Source organism: Gracilinanus agilis, chromosome 1 (assembly GCF_016433145.1).
Source record: "Gracilinanus agilis isolate LMUSP501 chromosome 1, AgileGrace, whole genome shotgun sequence".
NCBI classification, from domain to species: domain Eukaryota; kingdom Metazoa; phylum Chordata; class Mammalia; order Didelphimorphia; family Didelphidae; genus Gracilinanus; species Gracilinanus agilis.
In genome coordinates this window covers 723,102,518-723,129,449 of record NC_058130.1, presented here as the reverse complement: position 1 = coordinate 723,129,449, position 26,932 = coordinate 723,102,518, and the positions used below count along the sequence as shown (strand labels likewise).

At 35.9% G+C, this 26,932-nt stretch overlaps 1 protein-coding gene across 1 annotated transcript in view; it reads right to left on the bottom strand.

Moving 5' to 3' along the window:
* Positions 1 to 992: 992 nt before the first annotated feature.
* Positions 993 to 26,932, bottom strand: part of LOC123256759 (vomeronasal type-2 receptor 26-like) — a 68,424-nt gene continuing 42,484 nt past the window's right edge. The window contains exons 3-6 of the mRNA XM_044685322.1: positions 13,418 to 14,221; positions 10,091 to 10,318; positions 4,184 to 4,307; positions 993 to 1,915 (exon numbers count right to left, since the gene is read on the bottom strand). Coding sequence (XP_044541257.1) covers positions 993 to 1,915; positions 4,184 to 4,307; positions 10,091 to 10,318; positions 13,418 to 14,221 — 2,079 coding nt within the window. The remainder of the gene's footprint in view (positions 1,916 to 4,183; positions 4,308 to 10,090; positions 10,319 to 13,417; positions 14,222 to 26,932) is intronic.

Genomic DNA, 26,932 nt, shown 5'->3' with positions numbered 1-26,932 from the left:
CATCAGACCTGCAGAGCAGCACTGAGTAGGGAAGTGGTTTGTGATCTGGTGGACAGCATTGCAAACTTTCTCTCCCTACCTGGATACCTTGGATAACCAGGTCTGGAGGAATTGAGTCCTGGTATCCTGAAACCATGCCTGGATTAGCCGTGAGATCCTAAGTAAAGCCACCCTCAGGTCCTCAGCTAAGCTGACCAAACCTGGCTGGAACCAGGTTGGGAGGAACTTCTCCCTTGTGACTCCAGTACAGCTTTCTTTGGGTCCTGTCTTGCTTAGATCATAGGAGAGTGTAGTCAAGTCCTTTCCCTACCCCTGTGGTTTGCCCTTAGGTTTTAAGTGTAGTAAACCCTATTCCCATCCTTAATCTTAGTTTCTCCTTGATTAAATGTGTAGCCTTAACTTATAAACTCTTGCCTTTACTTTGCTGGTTTCCATAGGCCTAGTCTTGGTGCTTCAGAGTGGCAGTTGGACCTAATAGCCAATTCAGTAACAGACACCCCTTTGCTGTTAAACTTTAGTCCCTACTTGTGGGCCCCTTCCTGTCATTCCTCTCTCTCACACCCACCTGGACCCATATTTACTGTTCAAGGCACTTTTCCATGGCAATCCTCCATTACAATTATCACAGAAAACTTATATTCAAACAATATTCATTTTTGTCAGTGAATAAGCTTTTAAAACCCAAAACATCAACTCATATACCCAAATAAACAAGTGACAAGTAATATGTTTCAATCTGATTTTATACTCCAATTGTTCTTTCTCCAAAGGTGGATAGCATTAGTAACAACAATTTTAAAACACCAGTAGACTTTGCACTCTAGGAATCCAGGCTTTCATGTGAGTAGAATTTGACAAAGTAATCAGAGAGAGTACCACAAAATACTAATTATGGCTCAAACATCACCAAAAAGAAAAATAGGATTGTGCCAGATTAATGTGGATTGTTCTTCAAAATCTTATCCCTAGAAATGGAATTATAAGGTTATTGTCTAAAAGAAAATCTTGCCCCTGGAATCCTTTTTTATTCTTGATCTGTTCTGAGTATTTCTATCTGGCTTCAGGAGAATCACATAACATTTGGGAATAAAAATGCACCCCAGTAACCCAGCACTGGAGGCCAAGATAGCAAAGATCTCCACGGTCACCATGGCTTTCCCTTTGGCACTTTGATATGTGGGGAGAAAAGAGGCCCAGACACTGCAAAACACTAACATGCTGAAAGTGATGAACTTGGCTTCATTGAAGGTATCTGGCAGATTCCTGGCCAGAAAAGCTACTGTAAAGCTTCCCAGGGCCAGGAAGCCCATGTAGCCCAGGACACAATAAAATGCAAAGGCAGAGCCCTCATTACATCGAATGATTATGTGGCCATATTCAGAGTGTGTGTCTGCCTCTGGAACGGGAGGAGAGGTTCCCAACCAGACACCACAGAAAATCACTTGAATCCCTGAGCAGATGAGAACAACATAATTGGACACTCTAGGATGTAGGAACATCTGGATCCTGCTCCCTGGCCTTATGCCCCTGAAAGCCAGAATGACTATTATGGTTTTAGCTAAAATGGAGGAAACAGCCACTGTGAATACAACTCCAAATACAGTTTGTTGTAGGAGACAGGTGGTAGTGGTAGGATGGCCTATGAAAAGCAAGGAGCAGAGGAAACAGAAGATCAGGGAGATGAGGAGGGTATAACTGAGAGTTCGGTTATTGGCTTTGACAATGGGTGTGTCTTGGAACTTGACAAAGACCCATAGAACCAGAGCAGTCAGGAAAGAGAAGGAAACAGCCACAAAGGCCAAAGTCATCCCCAAAGGTTCTTTTAAATTCAGGAAGGTCACCTTCTTAGGGAGGCAGAGATCTCTCTGCTTATTTGGATATTTATCCTCTGGGCACTTCTTACAATGCTCTGCATCTGCAAGAGACAAATAAAGGCTCAAGATTGTATTGAAAATATTATCTACATGCTGTGATATAGGATATAGTCATGATAACTGCACCAATTTCTTTTGCCTCCCTTGGACTCAAAATCCTTAAGAGAAAATGTCATTGTTAAATAACTTGGCATCTGATTCTAGATCCACTCTGTTAATGTCCATTATTATTAGTTGGTCCTTGATTATAATGATTCTTGGTATTGTTTTACTTAACTGATTCTACTTGTTCCTTTTAATTTATTTTCTTGGTATGATGAACTTAGATAGGAAATGTATACATTGCTTATGTGTCTGTTGCATTGTTCGCAACAATTCTAACTGAATTGCCTGCATTAGTCTTCCCATTCTTCTCTGATTCCATGCCTTCTTTACAACAATGTGAATTTGTATGCATTTTTCACATATTTCATATAGATGCCTATACTGTGTATGTATATTCATCTTGTCTCTAATGTGATGAATACTCTCTGAATGTAGGAGTTATTTCTTTGTCTTTGTATCTGTGCCATTTGGCATCAAGACTATCACACAGTGGCAATCAGTTGATTGATAATTTTTTTAATGGCTGGCAGATTTGTTGTAGAGAAATTTTTCGTTTTGTTAAGTGGTCATCTTTTTAAAAATCAGAAAATTGGTCCTATTTCCTAGCATTTTCAAAAATGAATTCAATAAGCCTGTAATAACTGGTCTTGAAATTGTGGTTTATGATGGTAATGGAATATTATTTTGTTATAAGGAATGATGATCTGTTTGATTTCTATAAAAACTGTAAAGACCTCCATGAATTGATGTAGAGTGAAATGAGTAGAACCAGGAGAATATTGTACACAGAAACTGTAACATTGTAGGACAATTAAAATGTAATTGACTTTGCCACTACAAACAATGCAATGATCCAGGACAATCCTGAGGGACGTAAGAGAAAGAATGCTGTCTGCATTGAGAAAAAGAACTGTGGGAGTAGAAACACAGAATAAAAATATATGGTTTATTAATTTTTATATGTGTAGAAGATTTTAGGTTTTGGTTTTAAAAGATTACTCTATTATAAAAATTAAAAATATGGAAATAAGTATTGAGATAATATGTGTAAAAGCCAATGAAAATGCTAGTCAGCTCCTGGAAGGGGGATGGAAGAGGGGAAGGAGAGAACATAAATCATGTAAACATGGAAAAATACTGAAAAATCAATGTTAAAAAAGAAAAAAATAATGTATTATCTGTGTTTATTTAGCCAACTTAAAACCAGATTCTCATTGAATCACTGAATATTTTTCACTGGTTTTTGGAATATTGAATTGACTATATTATAACCAGCTCATTTAGATCCATGAGAACTTTTTTGAAGTCGACCCTATAAATAGCATTTCAAAAACACTCTCTGCCACCCTGGAATTATGCTTGCTTTTCTATGCTTTCTTTTCCCAAGACAACTCCTTTCTTCCATTTTGCTTTTCCCTCTTTAAATATTTCATGTCCCAAATAAAACTTTGAATTGCCTTTATAACAGTGGACATGAAAATCCAAGGGGATTTGTTTGATAGATAATGTCAAAAATCTCTATCAAACACCGTAATTTTACTATTGTCTTGTCTCACTTTTCATGAGCACATTTGAGTTTTTTTGGGTAAAGATAATGGAGTGGTTTGCCATTTCTTTTTCAAGTTCATTTCACAGCTGAGGAAACTCAGAGAAAAGGAGTTACATGAGTTTCCCAGGTTATAGAGAGAGTGAATTTGGAATCAGGAAGAGGTGTTTTTCTGACTCCAGGCCAGCGTTCTATCCAGTGTGACTTGTATCAGCTTCAATTTTTAAAAAATATTGTTGTAAGTAAATGGCAACCTGAATAGGGAACAGTCTTAGGCTATCAATCTCTCTCTCTCTGAATGCATACACACATGTAAAATACATATATAATATCTGTATTATATGTATGTATACATATACACACATATATGTAATATATCCTTCTAGACACCAACAACTGTATCCAAAACTAGATCAAGTTCGTCAAAGAAAATAGACAGCAAATAATTTTTTCTCCTGTGGATTACACTTCTCATCATGTAGTGGGATACCATAAGTACTTATTTCAGGATAGTCTTCTGGTTTTCATAGATCTCAGAGGATCTCTGTTTCAGATAGTGATGTTCTTGGTGGTCGTAGGTGACTGTATAAAAATAATCTTTTGGTTATTTTCTAAATCAATGATCATAAGAAGTGTGAAAGACTCTGCAGAAACTCACCCATTTGACTGGAAATCTCCCCTTCTGGGCAAGGGAAACAATCAAAGCAGCAGACTGCCTCCCCCTCCAGAGTGTTCTTCCTGAATCCAGGATAGCAACTGTCACTGCATACTCCACTGGGAACCTAAGGGAGCAATAGAATGGAATACCAATCTTTAACTAAGAGCTACTGAGGTTTTAGACAAACTTATTTTCTTTTTAATTCCTGCTTTGACAGCCACTCCCTTAAACAGCTAAGTGTGTGGATATAAAGCTAAGCTTAGAGTCAGGAATACCCATATTCAAATCTAGCATAACATATTAGCTATGTGATCCTGGGTGAGTATTAAACTGCTTCAGTTTACTACATTGTCAAATGGGATTAATATAGTACTTACCTCAGAGGGCTATTGGGTGGATAAAATGAGTCATAAGTCATCAGGTATTGGGTGGATAAAATGAGTCATAAGTCATCAGGTATAGAACAGATGTTTAATAAATGTCTTCTCTTTTGCCCTTTCCATATATATATATATATATATATGGAAAGGTATTCCTGTTGGGAGTGGTATATTATTTTGAGTGGGAGCTCTCAGCTATCATGGCTCAAGGGAAACTAAGCACAATGGGATCATGTAGAGGGGGAGTGAAATGGTAAAATAGATAAAAGTAGTGTAGGAATCAAAGCAGAGTACAGGCAATCAGGAAGGCACCCAAGCCTCAAGTTGGGGATGGGTGCGGAAGAGATTGTAACAGTTGAGGTTTCTTTCTTAAGATGACACAGGGCCTGTTTGTTCTTACTTGAGGGAGAGTCAATGGCTTCCCTGTGAGGAATAGATTAATTCTCTCCCAACTCAATGGTTTGGCTGAGAGAAAGAGTAGTATTCCCAGTAGAGAGGATGTTTCTGGATAAGGGGTGAAGTTCACAATCAAAGACTAATGATAAAATCAGGGAAGGCCCACATAGCTGACTCCCCAGCCAACTGCCAATCCTGCTGGAATATGGAGAATCTCTCAGGGTAAGTCAATTGCTTATGGTCCTCTTAACTGAAGAATTCAAACGCTATCTTTCTTAAGGATATAACTCTTTAAATAATGAAGTGAATCAAATGGGGGAAGGAGGAGATTGAAAGGAAAGAGGGATAAGGAGGACTCTATAATTAATTAGTTGAATCTTGGGCTGGCTTTACCCTGACCAGGCAAAAGCTTATTTGAGTCATTGATCTGTGGTGTATAGTTAAAAATATCTATTATCTTAAAACTACATTAACCAAAATGCTTTTCTGTATTACCTAGAATGCTTTTCCTTTTGTCCACCTTTGCATGGTCATGTTTGCATGTTGCATGCTCTGCCTCTAGCTTCCTCTCTTCTCTAGGAATGCAGTCTGGGAAGCTTGCTTTTACTCTAGCTTTTTATTTTAATAAATTTTATTAAATATTATAATTAGAGTATTGAATATTATTTTTAAAACCTACAGTGATCAAATGGAAATGGAATATGTGCCCTTAGGTGACATTGTGGGATAAGTACTGTCATATTGAAGCTCTGGGAACTGAGAGTCCCACCTTGATTGACAGGTGAAGACCGTTGGACCTCAGAATGTTCCCAGAGGCCATCAGGATAGGGGAGAAAGTGGTTGGCCGGGGGGTGGGGGGGATAAATACCATGGCAGCCCCTGAAAAGGGGGTTCTTTCCTTTCTCTTTGGACCTTGGATCTGTGGACCCTGGTCTATTGGGAACTGAGGCTTTGCTTGGCTAAGTCTTGCAAGAAATCCTGTCTTGAACCCCACTGACATTGATCGACCTGTATCCAGACTGTGAATCCTCTGATTCTTCTGTCCCTAGACATTTAGGCACCCAAACCATCCTTAGATATCTAGGTATCCCGGGGCCTGGGACGGATCCGGGAAGTGGGCAGGAGAAGAAGAAGAGGGTGGAAAGGGTGGTTCCTAAAGGCTGTAGAAAGGCATAACATCTGGCAAAAAGAAGGAGCTGAGAGACATCATCCAACAGCTTGCTCTGGTTTGGCTGTGGCCAGGCTAAGGCAGAGGAGCTGAAGAACAAGCCAGAATCATTAACTAGCCTACAGTACTGTGGGATTAGTATTGTCAAAAGATTAGTGTTAGGGTTTCCTATTCCTTTTCCCATTTCCTAAGCATTTCTTCCTTGTTATATATATATATATATATATATATATATATATATATATATATATATATATATAAGACCCATCAAGTACCTTCCTGGAGTGGTTGTATCATCACTTCTCTTGGGGAGGGAGCAAACACAGCCAGATAAATGTGTCCAAGGCTAACAGAGCCCAATATCCACTATTGATCAACCCCAGGTGGGACCTTAAAGGGATATCCATCCACTGACCTGAGGGATCCTGCCTGGGCACTGTTATAAAGGAGGGAGTTTTTACAACATCCAGCTAGGTGGCAAGACTCAGGTGATCTTGCACTAACCACATATCTAAGCAACCACTACTGTCACCAAATTAATAGTGGTAGTATCCAGTTTACCATCTTATTGTATAACAGTACTGGTCTCAGGTCCTATATGATAGGTTAAGAGAAGAGCAGGTTCAGTAAGAGACAGCGACATGGTGGCTCAGATTCTGAATTCAGGATAGGTTCTTGGTTCCAGTTTCTATTTCAGTGTGATGTCTGCAAAGGAATAACCAGGATAGGAATCCATATAAAAGAAGCCTGCAGTTTGGTCATTTTGAACCTACAGAGCTTGCCTATTGGTTGACAGTAGCTTAGTCATTCACTGTTGCTCAAAAGTAAACTTAGTTAAAAATTTAAAATATCCAGAGTGTGGTAGTGAAAGGGTAAGGGGAGAGAAATCAGGATTTTTCCCAAATCAGAATATTTTAAAAACACTGAAATATTGTCCTCACACAACAAACTATTCCTGACATCCTGAAATAACATAAAATTCAATCATCTCAACAAAAGAACAGAACAATTATAAAGGACCTTCGTCCAGAAGTTTTCAGAGCCTCATAGAAATATCAGGCAATTCCAAAGTATGGAAATAGAGAATCTCTTTCAAAACTTTTTCAGGAGATGATTGATAGAATTTTTAATTTCTATTTTACCGATTGGTTTTAGAATATCAGGGCAATTTTCCTTGATAATTATTTGAAAGATGATGACTAGGATCTGTTGGTTTTTTTTTATTATTGCTTTTAGGCAATCCAATAACTTTTAAATTATTTTTCCTAGTTCTATTTTCTAGGTCTGTTATTTTCCCAATATGATGTTTGATATTTTCTTCTATTTTTTCATTCTTTTGATTGTTTTTGTATCTACTGGAGTCACTAAGTTCTGTATTCCAAATTCTAATTTTTAAGTAATTATTTTATTCAGTGAACTTTTTTTATCTCCTTTTCCATTTTTCTTATTCTATTTTTTGCAGAGTTGTTTTCTTCAGTGAGTTTTTGTATCTCTTTTTCCATGTGGCCTATTGTGCTTTTTTTTAAACCCTTACCTTTCGTCTTGGAGTCAATACTGTGTATTGGCTCCAAGGCAGAAGAGTGGTAAGGGTAGGCAATGGGAGTCAAGTGACTTGCCCAGGGTCACACGGCTGGGGCATTTTGCTTTTTTAAAAAAGTGATTCTTGGGGCTTCTGGGTTAAGATGGTGGCAAAGTAAAAAGCAGTTGCTTAACCTCTCCTAACCCAAACATATAGGACTCCTCAAGAGGACAGATGGAAGGATCAGTGGAATATATTTGGCATAAGTGACGTCAGCAAGACTGTCTATGATAAACCTAAAGAGCTCAACTTTTGGGATAAAAATCCACTATTTCACAAAAACTGCTGGGAAAATTGGAAAGCAATATGGAAGAGATTAGGTTTAGATCAACATCTCATACCTTACACCAAGATAAATTCAGTATGGGTGAATGACTTGAATATAAAGAGGGAAACTATAAATAAATTAAGTGAACACAGAATAGTATACTGGTCAGATCTCAGGGAAAGGAAAGATTTTTAAAACCAAGGAAGAGTTAGAGAAAATTACAAAATATCAAATAAATGATTTTGATTATATTAAATTAAAAAGCTTTTATATAAACAAAAACAATACAACCAAAATCAGAAGGGAAACAACAAATTGGGAAAAATCTTTATGAGAAAAAACCTCTGACAGGGGTCTAATTACTCAAATATACAAGAAGTTAAATCAATTGTATAAAAAAATTAAGCCATTACCCAATTGATAAATGGGCAAGGGACATGAATAGGCAATTTTCAGATAAAGAAATCAAAAGTATCAATAAGCACATGAGAAAGTATTCTAAATCTCTAATAATTAGAGAAATGCAAATCAAAACAACTCTGAGGTATCACCTCACACCTAGCAGATTGGCTAAAATGAAAGAAGGGGAGAGTAATGAATGTTGGAGGGTATGTGGCAAAATTGGGACATTAATGCATTGCTGGTGGAGTTGTGAACTGATCCAACCATTCTGGATGGCAATGTGGAGCTATGCTCAAAGGGCTATAAAAGATTGCCTGCCCTTTGGTCCAGCAATACCATTGTTGGGTTTATACCTCAAAGAGATCATAGATAAAGAGACTTATATGAAAATATTTATAGCCGCACATTTTTGTGGTGGCAAAAACTGGAAAATGAGGGTATGCCCTTCAATTGAGGAATGGCTGAATAAATTGTGATATATGCTGGTAATGGAATACTATTGTGCTTAAAGGAATAATAAACTGGAGGAATTCCATGTGAACTGGAAAGACCTCCAGGAATTGATGCAGAGTGAAAGGAGCCAGAAGAACATTGTACATAGAGACCAATACACTGTGGTAAAATAGAATGTAATGGACTTCTCTAATAGCAGCAATGCAATGACCCAGGAGAATTCTGAGGGATTTATGGAAAAGAACATTACCCACATTCAGAGGAAAAACTGCAAGAGTGGAAACACAGAAGAAAAGCAACTGCTTGAAAACATGGGTTGATGCGGACATGATTGGGGATGTAGACTCAAAAATACCACATCAATGCAACCATCAATAATATGGAAATAGGTCTTGATCTTGATAACACATGTTAATACCAGTGGAAATGGGTGTCGGCAGGAGGTTGGGGATGAAGGGGAAAGTAAGAATATGAATCATTTAACCATGATTACTTTTCTAAAAAATAAAAATTATTTAAAAAAAAGGATTCTCTCCACTGGCTTTTTGTGCTTCTTTTGCCATTTAGCCCATTTGAAGGGATCTTTTAAAGAATTAGAAACTCTGAATAGTAGCACAATAACCAGTCATAGATAGTTAGAGTTAAGGAGCAAACATACTACCCACTTTTGATAGACAAAGGACATGGGATATAAAATAAGATATTATTCTTTGGTTATGGTTAGTGTGGGATTTTTTACTTTTTTTCATTTTTATTTGGGAAGAGGATAGAGTAAAAATGAGACAGAGAAACCTAGTTTTTGCTTTTTTGAAAAATTATAGATATGAATATGTTTACATACATATATGATCTCTCTCTCTCTCTTTCTCTCAACCTCTATATTCCTCAGTTTCTCATTTGTAAATTGGGGACATAGTGACTGAAGAAATGGCAAGACACTCCAATACTTTGTCAAGAAAACTGAAAAACTGAATAACTGCACAATTGAACAACAACAACAAATACTATGTAGAATGTTCATAGCCTGTGTGACCTTGAATAAATCATTGAACCTTCTTGAGCAACATATTCCTCCTGTCTAAAATGAATAGTATTTCCTTGAAAGCCCATGACATTTTTTATTATCTAGATGTATAATTTTGTTTTTGAAGTAGTCGGATTGCTAATTATCACAAATATATTCAATGTAGAATAAATCAAATGGGGCAAGAATTTTATCCTTAATTAGAAATATAAATTTAACATTTAAAATGTCTCTGACCTTTGAATCCCACCAGCCCCACACGATGGCATCTTCACACATTGTAAAATCTTGACCAAGTGGAGCCTTGGGGATAAACTGCCCCACTTCCACCAGAATCTCAGTATTATTAGGAAGGACCACATAGTTCATAATGGTATATTGAGCCTCAGAGTTTCTATTCTCATCCACATACACCTGATCACCAGCAGTATTTTTAAATTGGATGTTCTTCAGGAAGGAGTGGAGCTGAAAGGGAAAAGAAATTCTCATCACTATGTGATATCTAAAGGGAGTTCTTCCCTCCAAGTCTAAATTATATGAGAGATAATAGACTTCTTTTCTACTCTTATTGAGTTCTGTGGCCTTATTTAGAGATCTACTAAAACCTGATTTTTAATTGGAACCCACAGAAATGAACTTCTGGAATCCATGATGTTTACATCCTCTGGGTTCATTGTTTCCATTTCACCTTTGAATCCTCATTATCTCTTATCCACTTTATCTAATCTATTGCCAATTTTATTTTTGCAACATGGCTCAAATATTCTCCCTTCTGTCCCTTGATACTGCCACAACCTCATTTCTTTACACTGGGGTTATTGCAATATTTAGAGCCTTTCTGTCTCTGTTGCTCTCCTCTCTTTCTTTCTCTCTCTAAACAAGTTGCAGAACTGACTCTGTCTCTGGGCTCATTCCCTTATGTCACCTGGCAATTTCTGAGGTGCTGATCAGTGTTGGTTGGAATGAAGGATGAGATTTTTACTTCATCTTAGACACATTGAAACCAATTTATCTCTCTCTACTAACAAATGATTATAAATCTAGTAATAAGCTTACAGATTAATAACTATCTACAACTCTACTTATCCATTATACAGCTTATTTGAATATGTTGATATTCTTGTTGGCTCCCTCATTAGATTATTAGCTCTTCAGGAGCAAAGGCTCTCTTTTATCACCAGTTCAATGCTTATCACATAGTAAGCTCTTACTAAGTAGTTATTGTCTGACTGTTTACACATTATGTTTCCCCAGACCAGGGCTTTAATTATGATGCTCAGAAACAACTGAAGAAGGGGATCATTCTATTTCTCAGTTTTTTATCCCCCTTGTTATCTTTCTAAACAGGAAAAGACAATCTTGGTGCAGGACTTACATCCAGGCAAGATCATCTCTTGGTTTCAGAGAGTCCTGAAGCATGTATGTCTCCACATATTCCTGTGTTTTATATACAGGGTGGGAAAGAATGTGTTGAACCAGTTGAATAGCTTTCTAAAAGGAAATGGATGCCAGAAAACTAAAACCAACTACATTCTTGAGGAATGAGTACATATTTTTGATTTCTATGGAAAGTTTGAACCTAGAGACTTCCTTTTCTGACTCATATATTAAATAATTTCCTAAATAATACCTAATACCTAAAAACTCATCATATAACCCCTACTTGAATCAACCATTCAACCGACATTTCTAAAGCACCTACTAAATGCTAATAAACTAAGCTAAGTGGGTGCTGGAAGCCCTGCAATATGTTGGGTCTCACTACCTAGGGGCTATTACTCTTTTCAATAGGTCCAATTGGATGATGTTCTTTCTTTGAACATTCTATTCACTTTTCTTATTTTTCCCCCTTGGGAAAAAACAGAACAAGTTGAATCCCCCTTCCACATGTAAATCTTTCAAATTCTTAAACAAAGCTACCATTTCCAATTACCCTGAATGCTGTCTTTGTCAGGTTAAACTTTCCCATACCTTTTGAATGATCACCATATGAAATGAGGAAAAGAAGTCCCCCCACCTGGCAGACTTCCAAAAGACATCCTCCAGATTAAATTCCAAATTAAGCTATCAACATCCTTATTTAACTGAGGCTGACAGATTGAACACAAGACTTCCGATATTGGAATATATTTTATTTAGATTCCATGCTTCAATTGATATTATCCAGGGTCCCCTAAGCTTTCATGACTACCACATCACATTTTTGTATCTTATTGACCTCACAGTCCATTTACACACTTCCAGATAGTTTTCAGAGTTGCTGTCTTCTAATCTCATATCTCCAACATCTTTTGAGACATTTTACTCTGTATGGACTTTAGACATCTTAAAATTAATCTGTCCAAAGCAGAACTCATTAACTTTCACCCTAAGCTCTTCCCTACCACCTTCTTATTATTGTAAGGGCAACACCATCTTCCTAGTCCTGCAGATTCACAACCCGGTAAGTATCCTTAATCTTCCCTATCTCTCACCTTCTACCTGCAAATCCAATCTATATTATTTCCCTCTCTTCTTTAATACAACTACCAGCTTGTTCTTCTTTAATACAACTACCAGCCCATCATCACCTAGACTACACACCTAGACTAATGCTTGCTTGAAATTTCTCTCTATTCTCATCGACTCTCCATTAAACAGCTAAAGAGATTTTCCCAAAGTATAAATATGAGCATGCCATACCCACTACTCTTCAAACTTCAGTGGCTCCATATTGTCTCCAGGATCATTTCAAAGTCTTTAATAAATGAGGTCCTTCCTGCCTGTCTAAACTTTTCACATTTTACTTCTCACAACTGCATTTGATATGTTGAAACTGGCTTCCTTGTTGTTCTTCTAACCCTTCATTTAATCTCTCAATTCAAATAGTTTTCTCTGTGCCCCATACTTGAAAAGCTCTCCTACCTCATCTGAATTTACACGATTCCCTGATTTAAGTCTCAACTACAATCCTATCTTTTACAGGATGATTTTTCAAACCCTTCTTAATTCCAGTACCCTCCCTTTGTTCATTCTTTCCTATTTTTTCAATTTATCCATTTTGATCTAATTCTCTCTAGAATATGGTGACTCCTTAAGAGCAGAGGGTTACCAGGCTATCTAACATCAAGTAGTGTAGGTCAGAGAAACAGAGTAGGTTAAAGCTTTGAAGTCAGTCAAATAGTGTAGGATATTTTATGGTCTAACCAACACCACTTAGTCTAGTGAATAGTTTCTTAACAATTACAGCTGACAAAAATGCATGAAGATATATTTGAAGGTGGTAAGCCTTCAATATTTTAGAAAAACTGTTAGTGCACTAGCAGTTCTTAAAAAAAGGGTTTCCTATCTATAAATATGTATAACTTCTACATGTATGAGGCACTTGTCAACTCCAAGACTTTGTGGAAAAAAACAATTATAGGCTTCACATGAATATTGAAAAGAATTGGCAATTAAGAATAAAGAATATAATCACAGATTTTGAGATTTGGAAGGGACTTTATTATCCAACTTGTCCCACCAATACTGAAAATATAACCTCACTACAGCATAGTTAAAATGTGGCCACCTATTCAGTATTACCTGCCACGATTGAAGTCCTAAGTATTCTTCACCTCCCATTGGTCTTTCAGCTGACTTTCTCATAAACATTTCATGGAGAGCCCAAGCCACAGCATAGATGGTATTGTAGATGGTGTAACTTAAACCAGACATGGTCATATCAAAATAGTTCAGAGGCAACGTCTCCAAAGAGGCATTTGGTGAACATATCTCTTGCTCTGGGTTTCCTTGATGATCTGGGCATGCAAAAGCTGAGAGCCAGAATCCCTTAAGTAAGATATCATCAGAGTATTTAGAAGGTATAAGTGTCTTAAGAAAAGTCTTGAACCCAGGAACTTCACTGTTTAAATATGAAAATGTGAGAGCTCCATGGAAATAATAACTAGAATGAAAGATGGGTCTCATGGTAATGTCCCAGTGAGATGTGGCAATCCATACCTTCTGTGCTGTGAAGATAGGCATTTGTGAATGTCTAAGAATCATTAATGAATCTGTGTCACCATGGATAACAGTCACTTTGGTTGCAGATTTTGCAATTCTGGGCATGAAGTTTTCATGTGATTCCGTATGTCTTCTCTCACTGACAGGGATCTTCTCCGTGAAGGACACACAAATTCCATTCTTTACCATTTCCTCTTTCATTTCCCAGACAAATTTCTCACCTCTCATGTCATCTGTAACAACCAGTCCTATCCAGTTCCATTTAAAATATACTATTAAGCGGACAACACCTTGGTGAAGAGAAGAATCTTTGGGGGCCATCTGATAGAGAGAAGGAAACTGGACCTTGTCACTAAGAATGGAATCAAATGGACCATAGCTGATCTAGAATGAAAAAAAAAATGGATCAGTTCAAACTTGAATGCTGAGAGAATAGAACTGAGATTCTAATTCAGAAATGGGCATTTTTGTTGAAAAGTGAAATTATGTGGGTTTTTGTCCACAACTTGTTATGGAAAGTATTTTACTCTCTCAAAGTCTCTATATTTAACCCTCTCCCTCAATCCTCAAAAAGATAAAGATTTCACATAGAGATATGAGATGCTATTATTACCTCTACTAAAGGCATCTTGTCTTCCATATGCTTTCCAAAAGGATCAGGATAAATACTTACTTTTTTGTTTTCTCATTGTCCACAGTAGATTTTCAGATTAAACCTTTTACATATACCTGAGGATAGGGAAATGGTTTTCTTTTTTTGGATAAAATAAAAACACATTAATGATGAGGTGTGCGTTTTATATTTTGGACAAAAGAATTCACCTATACATGTTTTCACTTGGTTTAAATATATTTCAATTAAGAACATCTAATTATTTTCTTCTTGAAACTGGAATAAGAATTTATGGTTGTTTGAAAAGAGAAATCTGGGGAAAGGAATTTAGTAGAATCCAAACCAATCAATAAGAAAAATAATTCTCACTACAATATAGCTGAATCATAGGAATACAACTTATGATTGAAGATCTCCAATGAATATGACCTTGCTTTTTGTAAAGATAGCCCATTCCACTTGATGTATAATTGATATTTATAATTGTTAGGAAACAAAAGATCTTTTCATTTAAACTAAATATTTCCTTTTTTTGGGTAACTTTCAACAAGTATTATTGGTTCTGGTTCTGGGTAAGAAAAATCAATTCTTAAAACTAGAAGGAATAAATTAGTTGGCTAGTGATCTTTCTTATGGATCATAAACAAATCCCATCAGCTTCTTGAGTCTTTAAATAAAGATTTAGATTTAGATTAATCTGTCCTCTCCAAGATATCTTTAATTTTTGGATACCTAATGAGGTGGGGTGATAATAATTTTCAGTCTCTCTCTGATCCTCCTCATGATGATGGGAAATCACATGTCTTATCATAGACTTCTAATTACTCTGCTGATCTAGACAAAATAAATTAGTTTAAGTCTGTTTTAGATTGGTCTTCGCTCATCCATCCAAATGGATGACTCAAGGATTCTGCCAGGACTCAGATTTGCTTGCATCACAGGATATACCCTATATACAAATGTTAGTCACATATTAAGCAACAACTCTAAATAGAATCAGATGAGTTTTTGAGGCAACACAAGATAGACAATAAATCTTTCTTTTCAATGATAAATAATTGCACAAAAATTCTTTTAACCCAGAAGAGAAAATATTGCTAGTTTATCTTCACTAAGTAGTGGAATCATATCCTGGTTTCATAAATTCCTAATCATTGTTTAATCATAACTACTTATTTGTTTCTGGGATATGGAAAAGACTATAATTTCTGGTCGAATAGAATAGTTTACATCTTCCAAACTAGGAGCTTAAATGTTCCAGCCTTAGTCTAATAGGTTAATATTTAGTATTAGTTCCACATATTTCACTGATCACTTGGCCTGATTTTAGAATGTTGCCATAAAAAGAAAAAGCAAGACATAGTGAAAGGAGAAAATAGTCCCCTTATCTGATGTCATTTCCAGGCAAAAGTCATAGATAAGCAATTGCATTGATGGAAATTCCATAAGCTGGGCTCAGAAGCACTTATGTGGGAATATTTTCCATTCAAAAGAAAATATCTTTTTAGAGAAACCAAGAGAGGAGTCCTATTGTAGCTTACTCCAAAGTTGCTTTTGCAGCTTATCCCTTGAGAAAGAACTCCATCTGCAGTTCATAGATGTCATCCCAATAGGATTATTGCACTATGAGTTCTTGGCTTAGTTATACTTCTTGATGATTGTACCTCGAAACAGACAGAACAATATCAAATACAGTCTCATTTCATTTCCCTTCTAAGAGCAAGTTTCACTAACCACGCTTAGGACTAAGTGAAGATTCCTCACAAAATGTTGCAATGATAAAGTTTAACATACTTTAAATCTTACATCCTCTTCTAGAGTTTAAGCTCATCCTGGTATAAAATCTATTTCTAGAAATCAAGTAATTAACTACATTCTGGGATTCCATGCATATAGTGGATATATGATAGTTTAATCAAAGCTTGTTATAAACCTCCAGGGTATAATCTGAGGATACATGCATATGTACACATACCTAACTGAAGATATACAAATATGTGTACATACGCATGTATGCATATCTGTACATCCAGATGAAAACTGTACTGCAGATATAACTTTATTATTGTAATTCTATAAGATAAGCAAATTCATAATTTCTCCCCTCTCTGATAATTACTTTCCCTCTTACAATAGTGAAGGGGACAAGAATTTCACTTGCTTTTATGGATTTCAAGAAAATGAGAAGATTTAAAAAGGTCTCTTTAAGTTTTCTCCTTTAAAATATAACCAATTAAATACTCGATTGAGTTTTAACATAATTATTATACAAAATTATACAAGCAATAGCATGCAATAACTTAACAAGTTGTTTCACAATTTTTATAAATGATAGATAAATTCAGAATAAAATGTAATGCTTAGGATTAAATTTGGAATAAGGTTTAGAATTAAAATCCAGAATTATAATGCTTTTGAATATTACAATACATATTCATAATGGCTGATAAAATGATTTCACATTTCCCCAAATAAATTTGGTATTAAAAATTTTTAATGGGAAAAATTATCTTGATATTAGATGTTGGCTTGCCACTTAATATGCTTGCTAGAACTTGTTGGCATCGTGATTTTGTGAAGTGTTGCCCACTCCATCCAAAACAAAAGATCACGTTTCTTTCGATGTAGTTCTTTCATAGTACAGAATCTCACTTGATCTTGTTTTCACCTTTTTTGGCTTTTGTGACATTTTGAAGTTTTTTTTTTTAATCTCAGACTTGACTCTGTGTAAATTCTGGTAGAATCATTTCAATATCCTCCAGTTCCTTCATCTTGCCGATGAAGCCTGGAAGGAAATGAATTGTGCTTGGAAAAAGTAATGGCAAGAAGCTGTAACTCAAAGGGACTTTGAAGAGTTTGAAACTGAGCCCATACCAGTCATGGAGGATATTGTGACTGGGCCAGTCTGTGGCCAAGAGGTCAGTGGTGATAATAAGAAGGCATTACTTGAGGAGAATAAAGAAGAGCTCAACATGGAGGATCTGTAGGAACTTCAAAGGGAGAAGCAACAACTAGGGGCAGGAGGGTTTTCTTTAGGTGAAAATAATGCAGAAGAGGATGTCCCCACTTCATTAGTCAAGGATGCAAATGCATGCAAAATGGGTAGAAGTACAGCATTTTGTTGAAAAATATCACCTTGATGAAGTTTTAATAAGCAGAATTGTAAATTTGTTAAATGATCAGAACATTTCCCACTTTAGAGGAATTGTGAAATGCTGGCAAAACCAAACATCACTGGATAGGTTTCTTCCTAGGCTCATACCTGGTGAATCTCAAGCAGGATACAGTAGTGATAAGGGACAGAAAAGAGAAAAAGGAAAAACTTCAAAGGGCATTTGAGCTCAGATATTATGGAAGGGACTCCTCTTCCAGATAATAACATCTCTCCCCCTTACAATACCTTTAGTCCATAGACTCCTCTTAATACAGGTAAAGCTAAGTTCAAATTATTTAATTTAATACTATTTTTGTTTTTTATTCATGTCTATGTATTATTAATGCCTATTTAGTGAAATACTACTCCATTAATGCAAAGAATGCCTCTTAAAATCTGTGTTTTTTTGGGTATCTGCAACAGATTAATTCAATTTATATTATTCCTTATGGGAAAAATTCATTTGGTACTCAACCTTTGGGTACTTGACCTACCTTCTTGAATGAATTAATGACAGGTACCAAGATACCACTGTATATGTGTGTGAGCATATGCATATATATATATATACATACATATGTAAATAAATGCACATATATATTCTCTATGCCTTCTTTTCAAAGCTCAGTTTATGATCTTATAATATCCAGATTAAAGAGAATATGTTTTAATAAGACTCAGGGCCAATTAGATGATATTGTAGTTGGATGTTTGTTAATTAAGAATTAATTAAGAGTTTCATTAGGAAAGAGTAAATAGTATAAGTTATTGATAATTGTATAACTTATTTATAAAATGGGTCTCTTTAAAAAATCTGAATAGAATTTCAGATGGACTTATGGGTGAGAGAGAATTTTCCTAGAGTGCTTTGGAGACATTTACCCAACTGACACTGTACTCTGTGGGCTAATCCTGTCCCCAAAAGATTAGAGCTGCTCTGTGAGATTTGAAAAATCAAAGTGTTTTCACATCAAATATTTATCTACAAGATCTGACTAGTGAAGGAGGTTGTTGATGAACATCAGTGCAAATCCAACAGGTTTGCTGGGCCAGTGGAGAAGGCTGTGGAGACTGAAGCTGTTTTTATATCTATATAGCAGAGAGAGACCTAATTTATTTCTCTTGTATATGATTTAGATAGGACAGATATATTAAGGTTTCAGGGGGAATTTAGATAGATAAGAAGAGAGCGTAGCGCCAACTTTGTTGGGGACTGAAGAGACCCTTGTGAGTCAGATTTATTTGGGTGGTTAGATAAGATTTATTAGCTAAGGACTTATATATCATAAGAATTTCTTTTTGCACTAGTTCCTTTTATTATCCCTTTCCTTAGTTTTTTAAAAAACCATAATAAACAGAATATTTTATACAATTGGCTGAATCAGAATTCTTAGGCTGATCTGAGAAGCCATTTTCTCAAATAGATACAACACTGTCTACACAGGACATAATTATTGGTATTACTATCTTATAACAATAATCAATAAGGGTTTAGAAACCCTTATAATAATATTAGTCTAGTTAGAAGAATTCCAAATGACTTCATATAGAAAATAATTTATCCTATCACAAATGGCTTCAATGCAATTAAACAAATTTAGGTGTAGTTAACTTCCCTAAGATGAGCAGATATGCCTTCATTTATAACTTTCCAATTCTAGTGTGAAGCTAGTTCCTTCACCTTTAAGTCTAGCATTTTTCGGGTTTAAGATCTAATACCATATTATCAACAGAGTTAAAACAATCTTGTAACTATTTAGTAACAAGTTCAAACATCGAAAGAAATACACTTGATGAAAACAGCAACTTTAAAAATAATGTTTTTCGCCCAATTACATGTAAAATATTCTTTTAAAAATATTTAAGTTGGAAATGACATATAATTATATATAAATTAATTGTGAAGTATGTATACATATATAAAATTAATTAAATTTTAATTAATAATTTAAATTTAAATTTAAAAAATATTAAATTCCAAATTCTCTCCCTCTTTTCTACTATGCCTCCCTCATTCCCTTCCACCCTCTCCCCTCCCTGAGATGGTAAGTAATCTGATATAGATTTTATGTAAAATCACATAAAACATTTTTTTTCAATCTGCATTCAGACTTTATTAGTTCCTTCTATGGTGATGGATAGCCTTTTTGGTCATGAGATCCTTGAAGCTGCACTGCTGATAATAGTTACTTCATTCACAGTTGATCATTGTCATCATGTAAATAAAACATTTTTAAAAAGCAACTTTTAAACTATTTTAAAATTCCTGAGCTTATAATTTAATAGTATATACATCACAAAAGTGATTTTCTTACCTATACTGATGTTATTAAAAAAACCATGAATTTAATTTTGTATTAAATTTCCTAGATTGAATTCACACTCGTTAGTATTAGCTTAGTTGCACCAAATATCATAAATGTCTTTAAAATCTCTTATTCTAAGATTTTGATTTATGGCTCCAGCAGAAACGCTCTAAGGATTTTGATCTGATGCTGGTAGGGTGCGGGCTGCTTGAAGCCCTTAAGTGATTTCATAGAACAAAAAAAGAACTTATGAAAGGATTTTCAATTTGCACACTATAAGAAGCAGAAGAAAGGGCTGACAATCCTAACAGCCAACATTCATATTGTATTTAAAATACATTGTAGAGCAAGGCTAAGCACCCCATGACAAGAGTCCCTTACAAAACCATCCTGAAAGGTGACTCTGACTGCCTGATACTTATTTAATTTTATGTGTAGTTGATGGAAGAGTTAGGCAGTGTTGCTTAAGAGTTAGACATCACATTAACTCTTACCCACTGTATAAAAGGATTTCCTTTACCATGAATTATCACGTGAAATTTAGTCTAAAAAGTTGGTAAATTGAAGTAATTTGATCTGATACCTTGTCTTACTGCCAAATTATAAAGTAAATCTGACATCAGCATTTTCTCACTATCTACAATTCATATTTGAATCTATATTCACAAATGGTATTACACAGAATACTCAAGTAATAATTTTAAGTATTTAGACTTATTTTATACAAGGCCCAATTACTTCAAGTGCTACGTAAAACTTACAATTTTATGCTAATTTAAGGTTAGTCATTTAAGAATCCTTGTTTTTTAGCTTCCAAATGAACATAATTCTCCTAATAAAGGAATATTTTTAATTCAGGACATATTGTAAATAAATCAGTTCTGGGTTTGATAATTATTAAAATCTTATGCTTTTATTCTATTTACCTTGCAGCTACTCAAATGAGCCTTTCACATGAAATGTCTCATTTTCACTTGTTTCAGAAAACGTCCTCTAACCATTCTTTATGCTACATCTTTATCTTTTAATTTTCCTCTCTCTGTCCATAAATACATTTGCCATTCCTCAGATGGCCTTGATGGCTCATGTCTCTTATTTCCTTCACTATTTCCTCCTTAAATCTTCCTTGATTTCCTTGAGTTGTACATTTCCCCCCTTCTATGCATATCTCAAGACTTTATTTACTTCACTGAACACTGCTTTTATGATTTTAGCACAAAAGTGATTTTAAGCAAAATATAATGACTTGCTAAAATCTTTACTTTTCCTTTTATAATTTACAGTCAAATAATCTGTTTTTACTAATTTAACTGATATTAAATTATTATCATGATTGACCCAAAGAATGTGACACAGATCTACTTTCTTATTTTCCCCCAGGGTGAAGGGTAGAGTAGAGGCAGATTTAAATTCCCTCCCACTGATTTCCTCTGTTTACACTAAGAGAACTTTGAACCTCTTTTTTATTCTTTATTTTATACATATATATTATATTATTTATATATATGTGCATATATATAAATAATATGCACAATATTTTATTTTAATGTAATATTAATATATAATATTATGCATATTATTTATATGCTCTCTCTCCCCTCACCTCTCTCCCTCCTTTCTCTTCTTTTTTCTTTCTTTCCTCCCCTTCCTTTCTCTCTTCCTATATACATACACATGCACACATATTATATCTAAATAAAGTTTGTGGGGAAAACTACTCAAATTTCCAACATGAGTTCAGTAATTTAAAAAATCTTTAGTTGGTCTTAAATGACCCAAAGTGCTGTTGAAGAACAGGAGGAGGCTACCTAACTTTCTTGATTCTAGGTGACAACCTAAAAAAGGAACTTGACTGAATTATTACTCAAAGTATGCTTCATCCCAAAGTATTTTTCCAAATAAATTAACCCTTACTCTCTTCTCTTTTGCTTGCTTGCTCTTTATTGTTCAGAATCTGGAGGGAGCTAATGATTGTGTTTCAAATGAAGGAAGCTGAACTTTCCAAATTTTAAAAGCATTAATTTCTAAATTTATTGCATTTTGAGAAATTAATTGCATTTAGAATGTCAAGGTTTAACTGGGTTCTAAAGGTTGTGGGCTGTTTAGAATTGCCTTGGAACATGAGGACAAATCTGATAAAAAACAGTGGTACATGGCCTGGAAGTAACCCTGCAAATGTTCCTGCACAAGAAGAGTCAGTGCAGCCCTGAAAGGCCACTCAGTTTCTACAGATAACAGTGTATGGGATAAAATCGTGCATCATTCCCCAGCATACTACAATTAGTATTGGTAATTTTAGACTAGCAATTTCCACTAGAAAATTAGTGAAAGTTAGGTGCCCTTCAGAAGGGAGATATCAATCTCTCCTTATGAGGAGCAGAGAAATCCCCATCCTCAAGCAGCTTTATACATATATCATAACTATATGCCTTTAATTCACTCTTTTCTAATGTGACCAACTCCTACCCTCTTTTTCCTATTCCCATGAAAAAAGTCTTAAAACTTACAGTCATAATCTCATCCCTGACTTAAATGTTTCAGCCTGAAAAACCTAGGCTGGCCATGTCTCATTTCTGACTCATCTTATAAACTGCAAACTTAAGGAATGCTCCCATGAATTTCAGAGTGCTGGGAAACTTAAGCTGGGTAGGGAAAAGATAAAAAGAATATAACAATCATATATTAAGTCACACACAGGTGGTGTGTAACTCAAGGCACCATTGTATCAATTTCCTATAAATTCTGAATCCATTTGTACACCTATGGACACTGGTGCTGAGAGAACACTCAGAGCAGTCTCTCCCATCCTCTCACCCTCCTAATAAAGGCTGCATTTTCTCTACAAGCATTTATCTATCCTCCCATCTGCCCATTGGAGTGACTTTGGGATACAGACCCTCGAGAATGCACTCTCAACAAGGGCAAGGCAGATAATAACCAACTTATCTTCTTACATATTGTCAAAGTCACATCTTGATTTACATTCCAAGCAGCTAAGGAACATCTCTTGTTTCTCCTTTGTTGCCCAATCGTAAAGACCCTGCCTCCTCTTTCTTGAAACACTAAGAAACCTGTAACCTCCTTTTCCTCTTTGGGACTTGAGTCTATCCAAACCTTCCACAAATATGCCTGAGTTCTCTCTTTTAAAGGAAACAAACAAACTTGCTGAGCACACTGACTCTTTTGGTTTTCAGGGGGTATAGGACCACTGCCTTCTTTGATTGTTAAGGGTTAACAAAAGCTAAGCTTACTCTTGCAGTTTTAACCATAGTGCCCTGATATCAGATATTGGATAGGTTACAGAATATTATCAGAGAGCAGATATCACAAACTTTAGTTTGGGAATCTGACTAAAGCTTAATTTATAAACTGTTGATTTTTAACAAAAATTTTCCAGTAAAAGTTTTAGTCTTAAAAGCAGGAAGGAAAGCAGCCATTTCACTGAGTTTAAACAAAAAATTTTCTCTTCAGCTAAGACAGGTGGAAAAAAGAATGGATGAAGGCAGACCTAGAGAGAAATTGAGGAAATTGGAAAATCTTTCCTTTAGAACCACAGTCCTCATTTCTCCTCCTCTAGTGATAGGAGCATGAGGTTTAGCTGGGTGGAAGACCATTTTAATTAATGCTCATTGGAACTGGGTCATATGCTTGTGGAGATTTAAGGAAATGGCATTAAAAATAGATGACTTAATAATTGTTTTCTGCTCAGGGGATCCCAGCCAAAAGAAATAACAACAACAACAAAAAAACCTAGAGGGATAGCTAAGACTAGGTATGTTTTTTCCTCTTAAACCAAGGATAGGGTATTGTCACCACTTAAGGAAGCTGCCAAAGATAACATCTCTCCTTTTTCTCCTGAGAGAAAAGTGGCTTGCTTACTTACTTCACATACAAACACACAAAGAAACACACATATAGAAAACAAATTTTGCTTTATACAATTTTCTCCATTTCTTTGAGGACCTCATGGGCTTGAGTCTTCATCATCTATATGCCAAAGTTTTCACGAGGTCTTTCCTGAAGGTTAAATGGCCAATGTGCCTCCAAAGGGATAGCTCCACACTCTTGGAAGAACTTTCCTAAACCAATCTTATAGGCATGCCCTGAAATTTTTTGGGAGGTCTTTCCTGAAGGCTGAGCCAATGTACTTTTTTTTATATCTTTTTTTTTTTTAATTTTAAACTCTTAGCTTCTGTGCATTGACTCATAGGTGGAAGAGTGGTAAGGGTTGGCAATGGGGGTCAAGTGACTTGCCCAGGGTCACACAGCTGGGAAGTGTCTGAGGCCGGATTTGAACCTAGGACCTCCCGTCTCTAGGCCTGGGCCAATGCACTTTTAAGGAATATATAAGTCCCTGAAAATATTGAGATGGAGAAACACGTTGGCAGAACTACTGGGCTTCACTAGAAAGGCCACCTTAGTGCCTTCTTCAGGGGGAAGGCAGAATTTCATCACTTTCAATCTCCCAGGAAGTGCCTTATATGGCATGCTCTTTATTTGTACCCAGAAATTTCTCCTTTGCATGTTTCCTGATGGTTAAATATTCCAATATGCCTTCAGAAGGAAATCTTACCAATCCTGCTAGAAAAAAAGAACTGTTCTAAGAAATTTTAATTCCTTGAGATCAGTACAGACGATGGACCTGGGATTTAAAATTTTCAATTATTTCCACATTTTTATAAGTTAAAAGCATGGTTTTTATGTTATTCTAGGTTGGTCTGGTGGTCAGGATTTTAGCACAATGGCAAATGTTTTTTAGAACTTCAAGAACTGGAGGATTAGGTTTTAGTATTTGACTGTACTTAAGGTAATCAAACCAGACTGAGGAATAACCAAGTAGCTGGGTTTATAGAAACATTTATAAACACACAGTCACCAAATTAGATTAGGATCTTAAAAGCCTCAGTGATCAGTGATAGTCAATTAAAACATGGAAAACTGTTCGCTTGTGAAAAAAAGTTTAAAGTAATTTCTCCCTCAAAACACATTTTGCTGACTTTTCATTTTGGTCATTGAGATTTGATAACTTACACTCAAAAGGACTAAGACACATAAAAATATACAAAACACATACATAAAATATTCAGCTAGCTCAGAGAAGATCTGATTGCCAAGAGTAAGAAGAGAACTTTACTACACCCAGACTTATCTGAAAGCTCACTCCTAATGGATGAAATCTTCAGTCAGATCTCCCAAGATTGGGATGATATTTCCAATAAGAGACTGGGGAAAATCTGGGGGTTTGTAAGAGGTGTGTGTGGGGGGGAAGAAATGCTAAGCTGGGGTGTTAAAATAGTCCCTCAGCCAGAGTGGGGTACTATGGAGAGTTAATTGGAAAAAGGAAAAACATGCAGGTAACACACATTAAGCTGGGGAATAGCTGGGTAACAAACAGAAGAATATAACCAGGGAACACAACTTGTAACTCACAGTGGGTTCAAATTGTCAATACAGGGATCTGGGAAAGGAGAAGAAGAAGGAAGCTTTATGTAAAATGGTTTAATACCAAAACTAGGATAGGGAGTGAGAGAAGTAGGAGAAACTGTCTTTTAGGTCTAAAAGTAACTTGGGTAATGGAGGGATGGAGGTGACTACTCTGATCACTAATCTAACTACTAGAGTAACAGGTCCAGCTATAGTCAGGGATCTCCCTTATATCTGGGTCTTCGGTGGATGATGATTTTAGCTGATCTTCAATGCTCTTCAGGGTAACCACCAGTTTTTTTTTTAATTTTAAACCCTTAACTTCTATGTATTGACTTTATAGGTGGAAGATTGGTAAGGGTAGGCAATGGGGGCCAAGTGACTTGCCCAGGGTCACACAGCTGGGAAATGTCTGAGGCCGGATTTGAACCTAGGACCTCCTGTCTCTAGGCCTGGCTCTCAATCCACTGAGCTACCCAGCTGCCCCCTTAACTGCCAGTTTTAATCCAATACTGGAGATTGAGTTAGGCTTATTGCCATTCAGTGTCCCCCACTGAAATGTTTTATCACACACAGCTTGGTCAATCCCAGCCAACAGGTCTTGTTAGAAGTAATCATCTTGGAAAAACCAGGCTTCACAGACAGGATAAAACAGGCCTCCATTTTCCCTAGAGTTCAAACTGTCACCCCTCTCTTGTGTCAGACCCACAGAGTTCTCAGGCTGTCAGCAAGCTCTGCCTGTCACTCAAATTCAATCTATGCTACTCTAGCTTTTCCTTCTAACAGGATACAATCCCTTTGTGGCTTGCCAGTTGTGATGATGAAAAATTCTGAAATATTGGGTTCCAGATAAAAAATTAATTTATTGATCACAGTAGCAATGACCAAGTAATTATTTCATCAGTGATCTCTCTTGGTGACTAAGACAAATTCATTCGGCATTTTGAGCCATTAAATATTTTAGAATTTTAATATTCATTCCAACCCAAGAAATCCTAATTGGTGGATATCTAATGAGGAGGTGGACTAATAATTTCTAGTCCTCCCTGATTCTCCTCATGATGATGGGAAAATCACATGCCTGATTATAGAATTCCAATATCCCTGCTGATCTACATGAAGAAATCAGGTTAAGCATGGTTAAGACTGACCTTCTGCCATCCATCCTGGTGGTAGATTCCAAGGATGCTGCCATGCTGTGCTCTACATATTTGTCCTGAATTAGTTTTTGTTTACCAGACAAAATGGAGTTTATAATTTTAATTTTTATTATTCCAATTTTAGAAGCTATTCTGGGGAAGGAAATATGAGAATATTTCTGAAATTGTTAGGAAAAATGAGGAAATATGCTTGAAGAATAATTTTACTGAAAGCTATTAGAAATAAAAAAATATAGTTGGTGCACCATTGAGAAATAAAAATAATGCAGCATTAGGAATAAAAATTCTCACTAAAACACATAGAACAGGCTTCCGGGTTAAGATGGCGGCAGAGTAAGAAGCAGCTCTTAACCTCTCCTGACCAAAACACACAAAACTCCTCAAGGGGACATAAAAACAAGTCCAGACGAACGGAGGAACCCCACAACAGGGCACAGC